The following is a 15,713-nucleotide window of genomic DNA, read 5'->3' as shown; positions in this document are numbered from 1 at the left end:
AGAGCAGGAAACTAGAGGAAAGAGACCAGGTGAAGGAAGTAGCAACAGGGAAAAGCAAAGCAAGGCCTCATATGCTGATGCTGGAGCTCTGAAGTCACTGGGCATTGGAGCAACCCAACTTAATGTGTTACCAGATCACTTTCCTGTGCTGGGAATGCAGTGTAGCAGGTACAGGGCAAGCAACAAGCAAAGCGACTAGTGTGGCAATCTCATCTGTTCCATAACCAAATACAAAGATAAATATACCATCACCTTCAGTCACCCATGGCTTCACACCCATGGATTTAACCACAGGCACAGGGGAAAAATTGTGTCTGTACTGAGTATTACAGACTTTTTTCTCATGTTATCCTCTAAAGAATACAGTGTAAATACTATTACATAGATTTATATTGTACCAGATACGATAAATAATCTAGAGATGAATTCAAGTATATAGGAAGATTGTGTAAATTATATGCAAATATTATGCCACTGAATACAAGGGACATGAGCATCATTGGATTTGGGGGTTTTGGAACCAGTCCCCATAGATACTCGGGAACAATTTTATAGCTTTGTGAAGTTGTTTTGCTCCTAAGGGAAATGGGTTCTTTTGCTAAAAAGACAAGAAGAGTATTTTCAAAACCATGAATACAGTCCACTCTGAAATGAGCAGCTCTGTGTTGACCAAATGTCTGCTCTGACCCAGAGTAGCCACAGAAACTGCAAAGCCACCAGGGAAACTGCCACAGGAAGCTGTGTGGACAGAGTTCAGGAGTGGAGTATAGTTTCCTATACTGGTGGGGAGACTATAAGAAGAAAGGTGAAACGGCCAGGGGGCAGCTTGGATGCCTGGGGAGAGGACAGTTGTTCATCCTGCTGCCCCCTATTGTCCAACCTTCGTTCCTCCCACGCAGGATCTCTGAATCATGCCCCAGCCTGTAAAAACCAAAGAAAAGATCATGGGGCTCAGAAGTCTCTTCAAGAGCAGAGTCCCAACATGGGCAAGTGGTGTGGATCTGGGTGCATGATGAAAGTGTGGCCAGGAGAATTGAAGGACCATGCCCAATACCAATGGGCTGTGTGGGCAGGCACCAAGGCCCTGCTCGGGACAGGCCTTGTTTGTGGGGAGCCATCAGGGTTGACTCAGTACAGCCTTCTAGGAGGGCTTGTAAAAGCCTAGACAGATACAAATACAAAACAGAGAAGGTCAGTGGCCAGCTAGGGACAGACACAGCTCTCCTGCCTGTTAACCCATCTGGGAAGTCTTACTGGAAGCAAGGACACTGACTAGCATGAGAGGAAGAACAGGAGGGAAGGAAGTAGGGATCCTGTTGTGAGAAGAGCAAACTATCCAAAGGCATCGCAGCATGGACCAAACAAAGGGGGCAGACGGATCCTGAGTGGGCTGCACTGTGAGTGATGCAGCCTCAGAAACCCAGGGTGTGTGCTCGGTGGAGTGGGGCAGACCCAGAAGGAGTCTTAGAAGTCACCTGGGGATCCAGGGTGGACAGGGAAACTCCCAGCTAGCTCTTGGAGATCACCTGGAAGTGGCCTTCTGGGAGTATTTTAAGTTACGGAAGAGTCATGGATTCCTGAGTAGACATCCTGACAGTGGATGAGGCCTCCAAAGGTGTGGGGCCATCAGGGGACAGGACGACAGGTGATGAGTGACAGCACCTAAGACAAGGGCATGAAAAAGAAGATCATTGGGAGTACTGGGGAAGCGCCAGAGAGGATGTTTCAGAGGCACTAAGGAGGAGAAATCACAGCTTCCCGAAGACCAGTTCACGAGGCTTCCTGGAGGAGGGGCTGTTCTGGGGCATTTCAGGCAAAGGTGTGACGAGGTGTGACGAGGGAGAGGGAGTGGTACAGTGCAGGAAATCAAAGGGTGCAAATGGGCAGTAAGTGAGGATGAGGCTAGTGACAGGAGCTTTCATCCAGCCTCTGGAAGAGCCTCACCACCCTCCAGCAGTTGGGCGACGGGCAGAGATCGCGTCTGTGCCTCCCTGGGATAGAACAACACAGCAAGGCCTGGGTATCTCCAGGATGGCTGCACCCGACTGACCTGACCTGTGAGTTTCTTACTTGCTCTGGGCCAACTGAGGCCAGCTAGGAGGAGTCTGCCTCCCTCTGCTCTTTTCCTGAGCCCAGCCTGGATGGCCAGCCAGCCAGTCCTGAGCACTCAACCAGCCCTGGACTCAGCACAACCACTGCAACAAGGCAAACTCTACCCAATGGCCAGAGCACCCTGGGGTACAGGGCCAGTGTGTCCCCACTCCCCACACACCCTCACAGCTGGGTACATCCTTGTTCCAGTCTTTCAGCCCTGCTCCAGTACCTGAAAACAGTGGGGCTGCCCTTATGTCTCCTGAATGCCCACCCCCTTTCCAAGGCCCCATTCCAAGTGGAGGAGGTATATGTGGGGTGTGTGTGTGTGTGTTCGCACACACATGTTCTGGGGCAAAGGGAAGCAGTTAACACAGATCCTTTCTGGGACAAAGTCTCCACTCCCTGCTGCCCATAAGGAGAGGCAAAAATGGTCTGGCTCCCTCATCCTCAGCAAACTGAAAGGGGGATTCCAGGACCCACTCTCTCACTAGCTTTGCCCTGCACTCCTCGTGAATCCCTCTGGCCCTCAGCACACCAACTCCAGTCCACACAGCAGTCAGTCAGCAAGTTCACTGTCCAAAGGCCCAGAACACACCCCAGACAGCAGGGCCCCCACCTAGGGTGGGACCTAGTAGTTATTTCCTGTGCTCCCCCAATACAGCATTCTCTCTCCACCCCAGGCTCCCCTCAAAATTTTTATACAAGTGAAATCAGGCTAAGGAAAACATTAAAGGAATACTTGAAAGGGTAAAGGAGTTGTAATGTGCAGAAGAGGTGAGGGCCACAGGCAGGCAGGAACAGGCCTGCTCTCTGCTGTGTGACAGGGCAATAGGGATGTTTCCAATAGGAAGCAATAGTCCTTTTCCTTATACAGAATCTTATGGTTCCCAAAGCACCTTCTCATGTATTAATCTATTTAACTTCCCGACAACCCTGGAAGGTTGAGAATGAGTCCCACTTTATAGTCAAGGAAAAGAAGGCTCAGAGAGGTTAAGAACTTCCTCCCTCAAAGTCACATAGCAGGAAAGGTTCAAGCTGGCACTTGAACAAGGCCTTCCAAATTTGAATTCATTGCCCAAGTTACTAACTCCAGCTGCTTCTCCATGTATGAACCTGCCATGAGTATCTTCTAGGGCCAGCTAGTGAGGCCTCCCTACCACCAACAGCAACTGCCACAGTCTCTCTATCTTCCCTGAAGAACAAATAAGGGGTGTGACAAAGAATTTGATTGGCCTGGTCTTAGATGAAAACTGGAGGCTGGTTGGCCACAGAAAAGAAGACAGATCCAGGACATAATTAATGCATAGCACCTTCCACAGGACACAGAAGAATACTAGTGGCAGTTTTGGTTCTGGTAGCCTCCATGAAGGAGAAATCACCATCCGAGGAAGACCATTAACTCTTTTTCCCTAAGTCCTTGACACCTCAAGTGTCTGGCTAACCTCCCTGGGGAAATTTTCATGGTTTGTGCTTAATAAATATGAATAGAATAGCATTGTCATCCTAACAAGTGGCCCAAGGACATACAAGGAAGTAGAGTCATTAGAAGGCCGAGGCACCTAGAGCCCTCAGGAGCCAGATATCACAGCTTTCTCAGCAAGACTGGGCCGCCATCAAACTCCCACCTTGTGTAGAGCAGTCTCGGGACATTCCTTTAATGTGACAGTTCTGGGCTGGCAAGAAGAATGAACTAACTCCTCTGGGGTATCGACAGAAGGAAAGACTGACAGAACCTGTTTCTTCCTAAAGAACAAAGGGAAGGTGCCCAGAGCAAGCTTAAGATGGGTTTCTCCAATCATTCTGGTCACATGAAAGGAAGTGGCTGAAAGGAAGTCTCCTCACTTCCCACAAGTGGTCATTATTGTGACCACTGAAAGTTGAGTGGTTCGTACTTTTGCTGGATGAGAAATGGAACAGAGCCCTCTGTGCTGAACTCTAGAAAGTTTCAAATGATCATCTGTTCCATGCTTCTGGAAAAAGGCATGACCAGATGGCCCCTCTGAACCACCTTCAGGTCCACGCTGCCTGGATACCTGTGACACTATTAATCTATCAGCTAGAGACTGTAGGAGACCAAATATTCATACTCTCAGAGTTGTTTCTGAGCCTAACATAACCACCTCCATGTATACATCTGAGTCTCCTCACTGGCACAGATGTGCTGATGACTGCACTAATGGCCTTGCTCATTTAATGACCTAAGCTGTTACATAACAACTGTATCTCATCATGACTGTTACTGTACAATATGTTTCTCCCTTATCAGCTTGTGAGTAACCACTTCCTCTTACAAAATTTGTGGGTTTTGCCTTTATATACTGCTTGTGACTGCAAATAAATGAGACCTTGACAACTCTTTGCTCGGTCTCCTTCTCTCTGCGCCTCTCTTGTCCCATTTCCAGATATCTCCCCTTCTCGAGCTCTGCTGATTACTGACCCCGCGGGCCGGGGCAAGAGACAGTGATATACTTGAGACTACACCCTACAAGGAGCCAGGTAGGTAGAAGCAATCATTTCCCAAGGTTCACCCAACCTAGGACCCCAGAACCTCTCCCATGAGATAGTGGCCTTCACCAGTATCCCAAATCCACCCACCTCCAGATTGTTGTGGAGTTCAAATCTGTCTCCAAGTGTGGGTTGAGGCCATTTCACAGAGAGACTGTAAGAAAATTAATTACTTCATATGTGTAAACGAGCTTTGAAGATGAAAAGTGCAAAAGCACAACGTCCCTAATAACATCTTCAATACTTTTACGGAGCCCAACTCACTGCTGAGCTCACCTTTAAGACGAGTCTTTGGGAGTTGCTGGCTAGCTCCCCAAGCCAATAAACAACATAAAATGCCTTTTCACTCCTTTTATGCAGCCAACCCCAGCTCTCCCCACCAATAAAAGGACCCAGGAGGATCAGAGAGACCAGACCAAGAGACTCCTAAGCCTCACACTCCGCAGCCCACATCAATCTTTGCGACTTCTCCGACTCTGCTCAGATTCACAGGATGTCCTGCCGCTCCTACAGAATCAGCTCAGGATGTGGAGTCACCAGGAACTTCAGCTCCTGCTCGGCTGTGGCCCCCAGAACAGGCAACCGGTGCTGCATCACCGCCGCCCCCTACCGAGGAGTGTCCTGCTATAGGGGAATGCCAGGCTTCAGCAGCCGCAGCCTCTGTAACCCGGGGTCCTGTGGGCCCCGCATGGCTGTTGGGGGCTTCCGCAGCGGCTCCTGTGGACGCAGCTTTGGCTACCGCTCAGGCGGAGTCTGCGGCCCCAGCCCGCCCTGCATCACGAGCGTGTCCATCAACGAGAGCCTCCTCACGCCCCTCAACCTGGACATCGACCCCAACGCGCAGTGCGTGAAGCACGAGGAGAAGGAGCAGATCAAGTGCCTCAACAGTAGGTTCGCTGCCTTCATCGACAAGGTCAGTGAGACCGAGATGGTCCAGAGAAGACCTCAGCCCGGCCTGCCTTAGAAAAGGCCCTGGTCCATTGGGGAGACGGGCTGGCTGGCTGCCAGTTCTGAGAGAGCAGAGGGAGGAAATGCAGACCAGTATGAACAGGAAGATGACTGTCATCATTTAACTTCAGCTAAGTTTGTGGAGGTCCAGGCATGGCCTAGAAATTGAGTCTTTGGCATAAAGGGTGCGTGCGCTTCAGCAGACAAGAGCACACAGCAGGGACAGAGCTGTCCCCAGGGAACAGGACTGAACACTGTGGGAAGAGTGAAAATTAACAGAACAAGAGGCGCCACGGCCACAGAAGTGTGGGGATTGGGCTCTGGGTACACTGCTTCCCAAGTCCTTGCTGAGCCCCTCAACAGGGAGACTCCAGGCAGGCTGTACCTCTGGACAGCAGGACCTACCTCAGCAGCTTGTGCTGAGGGTTAATGAGCTTGTGCATGGAATGTGCCAGCAAATAACAGCCCTCAGTAAATGATAGATGAAATTATTTTCCAAAGACAGGAGTGGATGAAGAGGTGGACAGCCAACCCAGGCTTGGGAACCTCTATATGGATGGAGGGCTGGGATGTGGCCAGGAAGATTAGCCCCACGGCTGGGAGGCTGCCTCCCAAGTAGGTCTGGGAAGAGGAAAAGGACCAGACTTTTGGGAGCAGGAATCTGGGGACCGAGAGTGTAACCGTCATCCTGTTATCACTTTTTCGTTAGTGATCTTAGTTAATCCTCAGAATGACCCAGTGGGGTAGATGCTATTACCTCCATTTTTCCAAAGAGTAAATTGGAGCTGAGTTTACACGAGCTGTTCAGACATGTAGTGTGGGCATGGAAAGGCAGCAGACAGAGACTCGAGGGAAGTGAGATCCTTACTCTATCGCTTACCGTGAGCTGCTCATGTCATACCTCAGCAGTCTCAATTTTCCCATCTGCAGTATGGCAGAAGTAATATCTAACCCCCATAGGATCGTGGTAGATGAAATCTACAGAAAGATGTTTCAGATGTAGACCTAGACACAGATGTATGTGAATAGTCAATGAGTTTATTGCATGAATGAATAAATGAAGGATAACTGGTAATTATAGTAGTTTAATTGACTGACTACATGTCAGGGGCTGTTCTAGGCCCTTTACATGTATTAATTGGCTTTGTCTTCCCAACAACTCTATCACAGTTATCTCCAATTTAGAAATGGCAAAACCTCATACCAAGAGGTTAAGCCTGTGTCACTTTCAGCTAAGCCTGTGTCACTTTCCTTCATAGTCACAACTGCCTCCCTGGAGGCTGGGAATGGGATCCCTTGGACCTTAAACTCTCAACCCCATGTTAGCTCTGTTCAGCTAGCATCCAAGAAACCAGACACCTCCTCTCCTCCATCCCCATGCTCAGGTGCGCTTCCTGGAGCAGCAGAACAAGCTGCTGGAGACCAAGTTGCAGTTCTACCAGAACCGTGAGTGCTGTCAGAGCAACCTGGAGCCTCTGTTCGAGGGCTACATCCAGACGCTGAGGCGGGAGGCCGAGTGTGTGGAGGCCGACGGCGGGAGGCTGGCCGCAGAGCTCAACCACGTGCAAGAGGTCCTGGAGGGCTTCAAGAAGAAGTGAGTGTGTCACCCGGGAGAAGCTGGGAAGGTCTGCCCAGTCTTTAACCAAGCTGCCAGGGACCCAGAGGAGCTGTCCACTGGGATCTAGGTCTCCTCTGATCCCTGGGCTCCCCTATAGCCCTCAGAGGTCCTGTGACTCTTGGAAGTAGTGTTCAGAGTGAGAAAAGGAGCCCAGCAGAGTCCTGTCTGTCTCTACTCCCTACCCTTTGCTCACTCCGTAGTCAGTTCTGTGCCTTCCCCACCCATGGCACTCGCACTGCTTGGCTCTAGGATACACAGGTGACACTAGGCCTAGGGAGTGGAGAGCACACTTCTGATCTCATCCCAGTCACAGAAGAACTGGGAGGTGTGAAGCCTGGCTGAGAGGAGGGCTAGCCTGTGAATGATGCACAACTAGATGATGGAGAAATCAAGATGACACCTGGAAAAGGTTATCCCTTCTCAAACCCTGAAAGAACTTGGCCAGGCGCTGTGATGGAGTTTAAGTTCCATCCTCTCAGCTCCAGCCCTTCTCTCCCACACCCAGGTATGAAGAGGAGGTAGCTCTGAGAGCCACAGCAGAAAATGAGTCCGTGGTTCTAAAGAAGGTAAGGGGGCTGGTTGCAGGGAAGGGAGGAGGGGATCCATCAGTGCCATCTCCAGCGTGTGGCGCCATCACCACGCTGGCCTGAGTGCCTTCCTGTGCCTCCTCCCATGTGCACGCTACTCTTCCTTGCTCCACCCCAGGACGTGGACTGTGCCTACCTGCGGAAATCAGACCTGGAGGCCAATGGGGAGGCCCTACAGCAGGAGTTAAGCTTCCTGAAGCGCCTCTATGAAGAGGTAAGGGGCACCCGTCAGCCAGCTGGGCCTAGGAGGTGGCAGAGGTACCTGTGGCGGCCAGTGTGTGGTGTATGAGAGGGGCCCACAGTACAAGGCACGTTGTGTGGTTGTGTGTGCCTAGCCATCGCATCTGTGTTCACACATGTGAGCACTAGGGAGAGCATGTGTGCTTGTCTCCTGTGTTTGTGAGCAGCTCTGTGAGCTGGGAGTCCTGGTCTACAGATGTATCATTGGCCAGGGGTGGGTCCCTGCATAGGGAGGGGGCTTAACTAGTGCCCTGATCACGCTGCCTGGCAGTCAAACTCAGCTCCCCTACTGTGACTTTTCCACATTGCGGGCCTCACTTTGTCCATGTCACATCTCAGGCTGTCCTCAGACGAGGTCCAGGGCACTCTAGAGCTCTGCTGTTTTGTATCAGACCTGTGCATGAATTAAGGTAGTAGGGGCAGCAATCGTGTGACATTTCTGGCCAGTGTCCCCCAGGGAATGAGCATGTCCCCAGAGCTGGCAAACATGGCCCACATCAGACACCAGACTCACATGCACTGGTTTTTGGACCCACAGGAGATTCGTGTTCTTCAAGCCCACATCTCAGACACTTCAGTGATTGTCAAGATGGACAACAGCCGGGACCTGAACATGGACTGTGTCGTTGCTGAGATCAAGGCTCAGTATGATGATGTTGCCAGCCGCACCCGGGCAGAAGCTGAGTCCTGGTACCGCACCAAGGTGAATGGCTCGGGACCCCTACCTCTTAGGCATAGCAACAAGAGGAAAGTGAAAGAGTCTATTAGCAAAAGGTTCTTCTACCCTAAAGATGATAAAAGAAGGGGGCTGGAGATTTAGCTCAGTGGTGCCTAGCCTGCCTTGCAAGTGCAAGGTCCAGAGTTCAATCCCTAAAAAATGATCAGAGAAGGGCTGACAGCTCTCAGGTTGAAGTAACAGGGCAGGGTTGCCATGTGTGGTTGCACAAGCTGAGCACTGTACAACCGCACAATCATTGGAAGTGGTCCAAAGGACTGTTATGTCCCATACTGAACCTCATGAGCACCTCTGCTCTCTGCAGTGTGAAGAGATGAAGGCCACAGTGATCCGGCATGGGGAGACCCTGCGCCGCACCAAGGAGGAGATCAATGAGCTGAACCGAATCATCCAGAGGCTGACAGCTGAGATAGAGAACGCCAAGTGCCAGGCAGGTTACAGAGAAGACTCAAATACCCACACAGGTGGTATGTAACACCAGGCCCTTTGATGCACAGTCAGGAAACAGGGACCCAGGCAAAGGGCAGGGGCTCCCCACTAGCACACAGCACTTGAGAATAGCTGAGCCCTAACAGTGACTTACAACGAACAATGGAACCTTTCTTTGGCAGCCCTGCAACCACCAAGAGGGAGAGATGTTGAAAAGCCTGCCCATTGCCTCCCTCGTGTCCACAGCCTTGCTAGCTACCAGTCATGGACCCAACCTTCTCTATCCCTGCACCCTCACCCTTCTGCTTGGGTGAGCCAGTCTCTGCTTTCTCTCATCTTACCTTCATGTCTCCACCCCATAGCGTGCCAAACTGGAGGCTGCTGTGGCCGAGGCAGAGCAGCAGGGAGAGGCGGCCCTCAACGATGCCCGCTGCAAGCTGGCTGAGCTGGAGGGCGCCCTGCAGAAGGCCAAGCAGGACATGGCCTGCCTGCTCAAGGAGTACCAGGAGGTCATGAACTCCAAGCTGGGCCTGGACATCGAGATCGCCACCTACAGGCGCCTGCTAGAGGGCGAGGAGCACAGGTGAGGCTAAGAAGGACCTTCGAGGGGTGGAAGGGGTGGTCCAATCTAGAACCATCCTAGCAGGTAAGCAGAGCTGGGTCTAGTGAGTGCTTGGATGGGAGAACATGGGTCCCTGTTCCTTTGAGTGACCCATCTTGAGCACCAGTGTGACCAGCAATGCTAACCAGGCTAGTACGGGCTCCAAAAGTAATAATAAGCCATCAAATGCTGCCTCTGCGCTCGGTATTCATTTTATAATCCTCACAGCCCAATGAGGTAGGTACTCTTTCTCTCCATCCAAAGATACAGAAACAGGCTCAGAGTTCAGTGCCTTGCCTATAGTTACAGTTACTAAGCAGAAGAGCTGGGACCTGTACCCAAGTCCTGAACCTCTACAACCAATTCTTGTCGCACAGCTTCTGTATGGGGCTGCACCTGCCACCTGTGCACAATACTGATGATGCAGCCCATACGCAAGTAGCTCTGTCTGCTTCAGACCTGAGCCTCATCACACACCCTGGAAAGCTTGGTTCCACCATCCTGCCTCTGAGTGCCACTGGCACTGGGAGCTGGGGGAGCACAGGTCTGGGGCAGCATGCGGACACCATGATCTCATCCCTACAGACGGGAATCAGAAGGGGTGGTGTCCATGGGTAGAGCCACAAAAGAAGGAGCACATTTAATGCAGATTTGAGGGAGCCCTTCATGACTATGTACGCAGAACACAGGATGACCCTCTCTGTCCTCAGACAACCATCTGTCTCAAGGAGTCCAGTTTAGGCCCCAGAACTAATGGAGTTTCTTTTTCCCAGGCTGTGCGAGGGCGTGGGCTCCGTGAATGTCTGTAAGTATCTGCTTGAAATTCCCCCAGACAATGGCTTTGCTGGTAGATGAAGCTAAACCCACTGCCATAATCCATCAAACTGGGAATGTTCTTCCACTGACAAGCGCCTTTGGTCCTCCGGGCTCCTCATGGGAGACACCAAGAGAGAAAGAGAAGGCAGAGTTGAGTGCCCCTAACTGGCAGCCACAGTGAACTGCAGGCCATGGAAATGGGTGCTGCAGTCCTTGCTTCCTTCTAGATAGGCTCTGAGGCTCAGGCACCAGGCCCAAGTCATGGACGACCAACGGAGGAGGCAACTCCTATAATGTGATGCCCCAGGGGCTGTCGCAGGGTGGGGGAGACCCCAGCAAGCTCCTCACCCTGTGTGTCTGCCTTTCTCCACAGGTGTCAGTAGCTCCCGTGGTGGCATCACCTGTGGGGGCCTCACGTTTGGCACCACCCCAGGGCGCCAGATCTCCTCAGGCCCCTCTGCCACTGGGGGGAGCATCACGGTGATGGCCCCTGACTCCTGCAGCCCCTGTCAGCCCCGTTCCTCCAGCTTCAGCTGTGGGAGCAGCCGGTCGGTGCGCTTTGCGTAGGGCGGGGGCCTCTTGCCAAGTCACCTGCCCTGCCTCTGACTGCCTGGCACTGAGTGATGTGTGAATGGAAAATGTGTGCTTGCTTCCAGAATCTTCCAGATGTTCCTACAGAGGGAAAAACCCTTGGGCCACTCTCCCCCACCTTCTCATCTTAGGGAGCTGCTCCCTAGTTCTCTCCACTTCAGTAAAAGGGTCACTCCCAGCCCTTTGCTTAGCTCCAACTTTGGCTCCAGACCCCTGTATGTGATTCACAAGGCTCTCTGGAACACTATTGGTCACCTGGGGTGGCTGGACAGTCCTTGGCCTTCCCTGGTTCAAGCCATGATCCTAACCACCTAGCCAGGGTTCCAACAGTCTGAGAATCAGAGAAGTGTCCCCTTCCCCCAGCAGATGGCCAGCACTGACAGTTCATTGTTGGCTGAGTTTGCCTGTCTCTCTGCCTGCCTTCCTCTGGGTGACCCTGCTCCAGCCAGACTCCTTATGTGATCTGCAGTGAGCGGCCCATTGTCATGAGAATCCTTTTGCCTACAGCCTCTGGGTTAGGGGACTTTGAAGGTCTTGCTACCCGGTGCACATTTATACATTTCAAAGACTCCACAGTTGCTCCAAATGTCCCTCTGCCAGGTGCAGGAGGGTACTGTCCAATGCAGAGCTGATGGGGTAGAGAACATTAGGCCATTTCCCGGGTTTCCCTCTGGTTATGTTTGTGGGTACCTTGTCTTCTGGGTTGTTCCAATCTGTTGTTTCAATAAATGCTGCTGCGATGCAATATTATGTGGTCTTGTCAGCTACAGTGTCTCTGCTTCCTTCTTCCCCAGCACCAGCTCATCAATTGTAGTCCAGCTCTATTCAGTGCTTCCCTAATAGCCCCACCTCTTCCTGTCCCATTCCATAGACTGATTCCACTTGGTCCTCAGTCCATGTAGGCCTGGACCACAGTCCCAGCTCTCCTAAACTCTTCCTCCTTGGTCTTCTCAGCTCAGCAGCCAGAACCCTGCTCCAAATGCACTTCCTCCAAGTTCAAATCATTTTCTAGCACAAGTGAGGGCCTCTTATACTAGGGCAGCTCCCCCCATCACCTCTTTCTCAGCTATTCACCAGCTCTGTCCAACTCCTCCACCCAGCAAGGACCCTCCCAGACATGGACACCACCCCAAGGGGACAAGTTCACCCTCTGAGGCTCCAAGGACTACTCTCTCTACCATCCTCTAGGGACACATGAGCCAATCCATTCCCCTCCTCTCACTGACCTTTGCTCAACAGTCTTCTTTGCTCTCCCTGTCTACACATACACACACAAAGCTCTAGGAACCTGAGGGTTTCTGATCCTGCTCTGTGGCTCAGAGGGTATGTCTGGAACCTGGATCAAGCTAAAAGTTTCTGGAAGGCAGAAAGTGTCTCCTCCTGGCTCTGAGCCTCTACTAGGTCCCAGGTTCTGAGACATGCCAGGCCTGGGATGTATTGGATTAACTAAGGCAGCTAAAAAAGAAGAAAAAGAAAAAAAGAAAAAAACCCAGAAGCTGTAGATATCCAGCCCTCTTGGTCTCAGCTCTATTTTGCCATTAGGGGAACAAATGAGATTACTGTCAGGCAATGTCTGCCCACTAACCTGTCTGATGCTCCCTATCACTCAGCCTCTTTCGTAGAGAAGTTAAAGCCCATTGCATTTGGCTGCAACCTCATTTCAGGACCAAAAGTTTATGACCCCTTTAGAGACTATTGGCTTCTTCTAAGTGCTCAAGCTACTGCTCTATTTGAGTGAATCAATTTTTTGTTTTGGGGGTTTTGTTTTTCGTTTGTTTGTTTGTTGTTTTGTTTTATTTTTTGGTACTGGGGACCAAACTTGGGACCTTGCGCTTGTGAGGCAGGTGGTGGAATCACTGAGCTAAATCCCCAGCCCTACTGCTCTATTTGAGGTTTGAAGTGATACCACCCAGGCCTCCTCCAAGTCTCCTGCCTGCCCCCTCCTTTGTTCTGATTCTCTCAGCTTAGAGGACTGACATAGGATCACAATAGACTGACATTCAACTTTGGATACATCGTTCACCCACAGGAAAGTCTAAATATCAGGGAGTAAGAAGTCAGGAGATGGAGATTTGAGACCCAATTTTTCCAAGGCTTCCAGGTCTCAGTGAGATCATAGATAAGAGATGGGATCTGTGCTTTGGGGAGGGAGATGAAATGAGAAGGCTGAGCCCTTTGCAACTCTGCCAACTCTTTCATTCTGGGCTGCTACAGTAAGTTGTGCTTGGGGAGAACAACTTGATGTCACCATAGATCAGGACCAAGAAAAATAAATCCCAAATCCAATACCCAAAAAAGAAAACACCAAGATCTGGAAGATATTGATAAGCTTTTTAATATGTTTCTATGCTTGGTGTACAAAGATCATCAACCAGTTTGGCCAGCCAGGGGTGCCTCTGGCTTCCAAAGACAGGAACCTCTTCTCTAATCCCACTTGACAACCAACAGCAAAGATCCAGAGCGAGCTCTTTTGGTTCTAAGCTCTCTGGGGCCCCCTCAAAACCTGAGAAGAGCTCAGTTCTCTGAAGAAGCCAACAGGAACAATTCAAGTAATGGAGGATTGAAGTTTTATCAGAAAAACAATTTTTAACAAAGTCAAGTGATCTGAAATTGAAAGATCAAGAAAAAGCCAGAAGAGCAAACGGCCCAAATCAAAGAGCATCTGTGAGCAAGTTCCAACCTCTTTCCTAGGCTCTCTATGAAACATCACAAACCAACCTCTTCAGTCAATTCTTATTTTAATATTTGACTTTTCCCCAAAATATTTTCAAAAGGAATAAAAAGTATGAGCCAGGTTCAGTGCTGCATGCCTATAATCTCAGCACTCTAGGAGGCTAAAGCAGGAGAATCAAAAGTTCCAAAAGTTCAAGCCCAGCTTGGCCAAGGACTAAAGTGAGACTCTGTCCCAAATAAAAAAGGGTAGGAATGAATCTCACTCAAAGGCCTTGGTTCAATCCAGTACTGAAAACAAAAAAGTATGCAATAAACAGTAGACAAACTTGGGCTTGGTTGTCTTCTCTTTTCCTCCTCTGAAGCCACTAAGACTCCTTCTCCAAGTCCCTGATTCAATCATCCTCACAAACACACCCAAGATATTTCTTACCCCTGGGCCCAGTGTCATTGATTGTTTCCTGCTTCAATCTTTGAAATCTCAGGAAATACAACTTTGTGTAATCCAAGCATAGTAAGAAACACAAGTTCACTATAATATCAAGAAAGCTAGGGTTTAGCTCAGTGGTTCTGATGCCTGCATCACAAGCTCAAGGACCCAAGTTCAATCCCTGGTACCACAACCCCCCCAAAAAAGAGAAGAAGAAAGAAAGAAAGTTAGTGCTTGCTTCAGGCAGCACATATACTTTTAAAAAAAAAGAAAGCTAGAAAATATGTTCACAAGAAGATGGAAATGACCATCTGGGAATCTAGCTCACTCACACCATTGCTTCTCTCTGGGAATATGAATGTGACAGGTGGCTGCACCAAGTGTTTTGTTCATGAACACTAGAGCAACTAGGACCTAAGTTCTGCTCTCCCTGGGTGTGGGGACCTGCCTGAAGAAACAGCAGTGGGGGAAAGGTTAGTTAACATGGCTTCACGCTACTTTCCTGCCTCCTCTGAACCACATTTCTTTGTTCCCCTGAAAATCACTGCTCATTTCTGCTTTGTTTGAAAACCAAGGTATCCACCAAGGAGTCCATCATAATTCCTTTGGCGTTGCTTAGCATGAATGGTGAAAGGTGAGCAGCCATGGCACAGAGTAGGGTAGGGGCAGTGCACAGAGGGTCCCTTTAGGCATTAAAAAATCAAGAAAATATCCAAAGCACAAACTGGTAAATCCACACCATCCACTGTCAGTCATCACTGTCACCACCATCACCACCACCACGATCACCATCAGCACCACCATCATCAAAAATGAAACAAAGACCCTCCCCAGTTGTATTCCACAACTCCAGGGCAGCAAGCACCCTATGGGACTCCTTTTCCTCTCCAGGAGTTATTCTGGTGGCCTTATTTAATCTGATTTTAATCACTGCATTACTGTGAAATACATGCCTTAGTCTTCCAGGGTCAAGGCACTGTGCTGGAGCCCAGGAAACTGTACGCTGAAAAGTGGCATTTGGACAGGCTGAGCTGGAAAAAGTCTTAGAATCCAAATCTCTAATCTTCTCCCCCACCCCTATTGCCTCTTGGACTTCCTTGAATCCTTAGTCTGGCTGAGGAAATATAGAAGGAGGAGGAGGAGGAGAAGAGGAAGAAGAGGAAGAAGAAAAGGAAGAGGAAGGGGAAGAGGAGGACAAGGAAGAGAAAGAAGGGGAGGAGGAAGAGGAAGAAGAAGAGGAAGAGGAAGATGAAGAAGAGGAGGAAGAAGAAGCAGGAGGAGGAAGAGGAGGAGGGGTAAGGGCAAGGGGGAGGAAGAAGAAGAGGAGGAGGAGGAGGAAAAGAAAGAAGAAGAGGAAGAAGAAAAGGAAAGAAGAGGAGGAGGAAGAAGAAAGAAGAAAGAAGAAGAAGAAGAAGAAGAAGAAGAAGAAGAAGAAGAAGAAGAAGAAG

General features: G+C 50.2%; 1 protein-coding gene across 2 annotated transcripts; it reads left to right on the top strand.

The window, feature by feature from the left end:
• Positions 1-4,455: 4,455 nt before the first annotated feature.
• Positions 4,456-11,901, top strand: LOC104865190 (keratin, type II cuticular Hb5). Of its 2 annotated transcripts, none has more exons than XM_010628605.1 (10): positions 4,456-4,590; positions 5,084-5,512; positions 6,933-7,141; positions 7,671-7,731; positions 7,871-7,966; positions 8,531-8,695; positions 9,033-9,158; positions 9,520-9,740; positions 10,532-10,563; positions 10,948-11,901. In XM_010628605.1, exons 2-10 carry the CDS (start codon positions 5,093-5,095, stop codon positions 11,139-11,141), a joined length of 1,524 nt encoding a protein of 507 aa, XP_010626907.1. In that variant the 5' UTR covers positions 4,456-4,590; positions 5,084-5,092; the 3' UTR covers positions 11,142-11,901. The 2 variants fall into 2 exon arrangements, with proteins under 2 accessions (XP_010626907.1, XP_010626905.1); XM_010628603.1 differs by having other exon boundaries at positions 4,960-5,512.
• Positions 11,902-15,713: the final 3,812 nt, after the last annotated feature.

Source organism: Fukomys damarensis, unplaced genomic scaffold (genome assembly GCF_012274545.1).
Source record: "Fukomys damarensis isolate Sample0158 unplaced genomic scaffold, DMR_v1.0_HiC HiC_scaffold_15, whole genome shotgun sequence".
In the NCBI taxonomy this organism is placed as follows: Eukaryota; Metazoa; Chordata; class Mammalia; order Rodentia; family Bathyergidae; genus Fukomys; species Fukomys damarensis.
Note: the sequence above shows the minus strand (reverse complement) of the source record. Positions and strands in the feature narration are given on the sequence as shown.

Bases quoted from the DNA above. Each gene is read 5' to 3' on its own strand.
- LOC104865190 (XM_010628605.1), top strand. From the start codon at position 5,093: ATGTCCTGCCGCTCCTACAGAATCAGCTCAGGATGTGGAGTCACCAGG. The intron at 5,513-6,932 runs GTCAGTGAGACC...CCCCATGCTCAG, and splicing joins TCGCTGCCTTCATCGACAAG to GTGCGCTTCCTGGAGCAGCA. The intron at 7,732-7,870 runs GTAAGGGGGCTG...GCTCCACCCCAG, and splicing joins AGTCCGTGGTTCTAAAGAAG to GACGTGGACTGTGCCTACCT.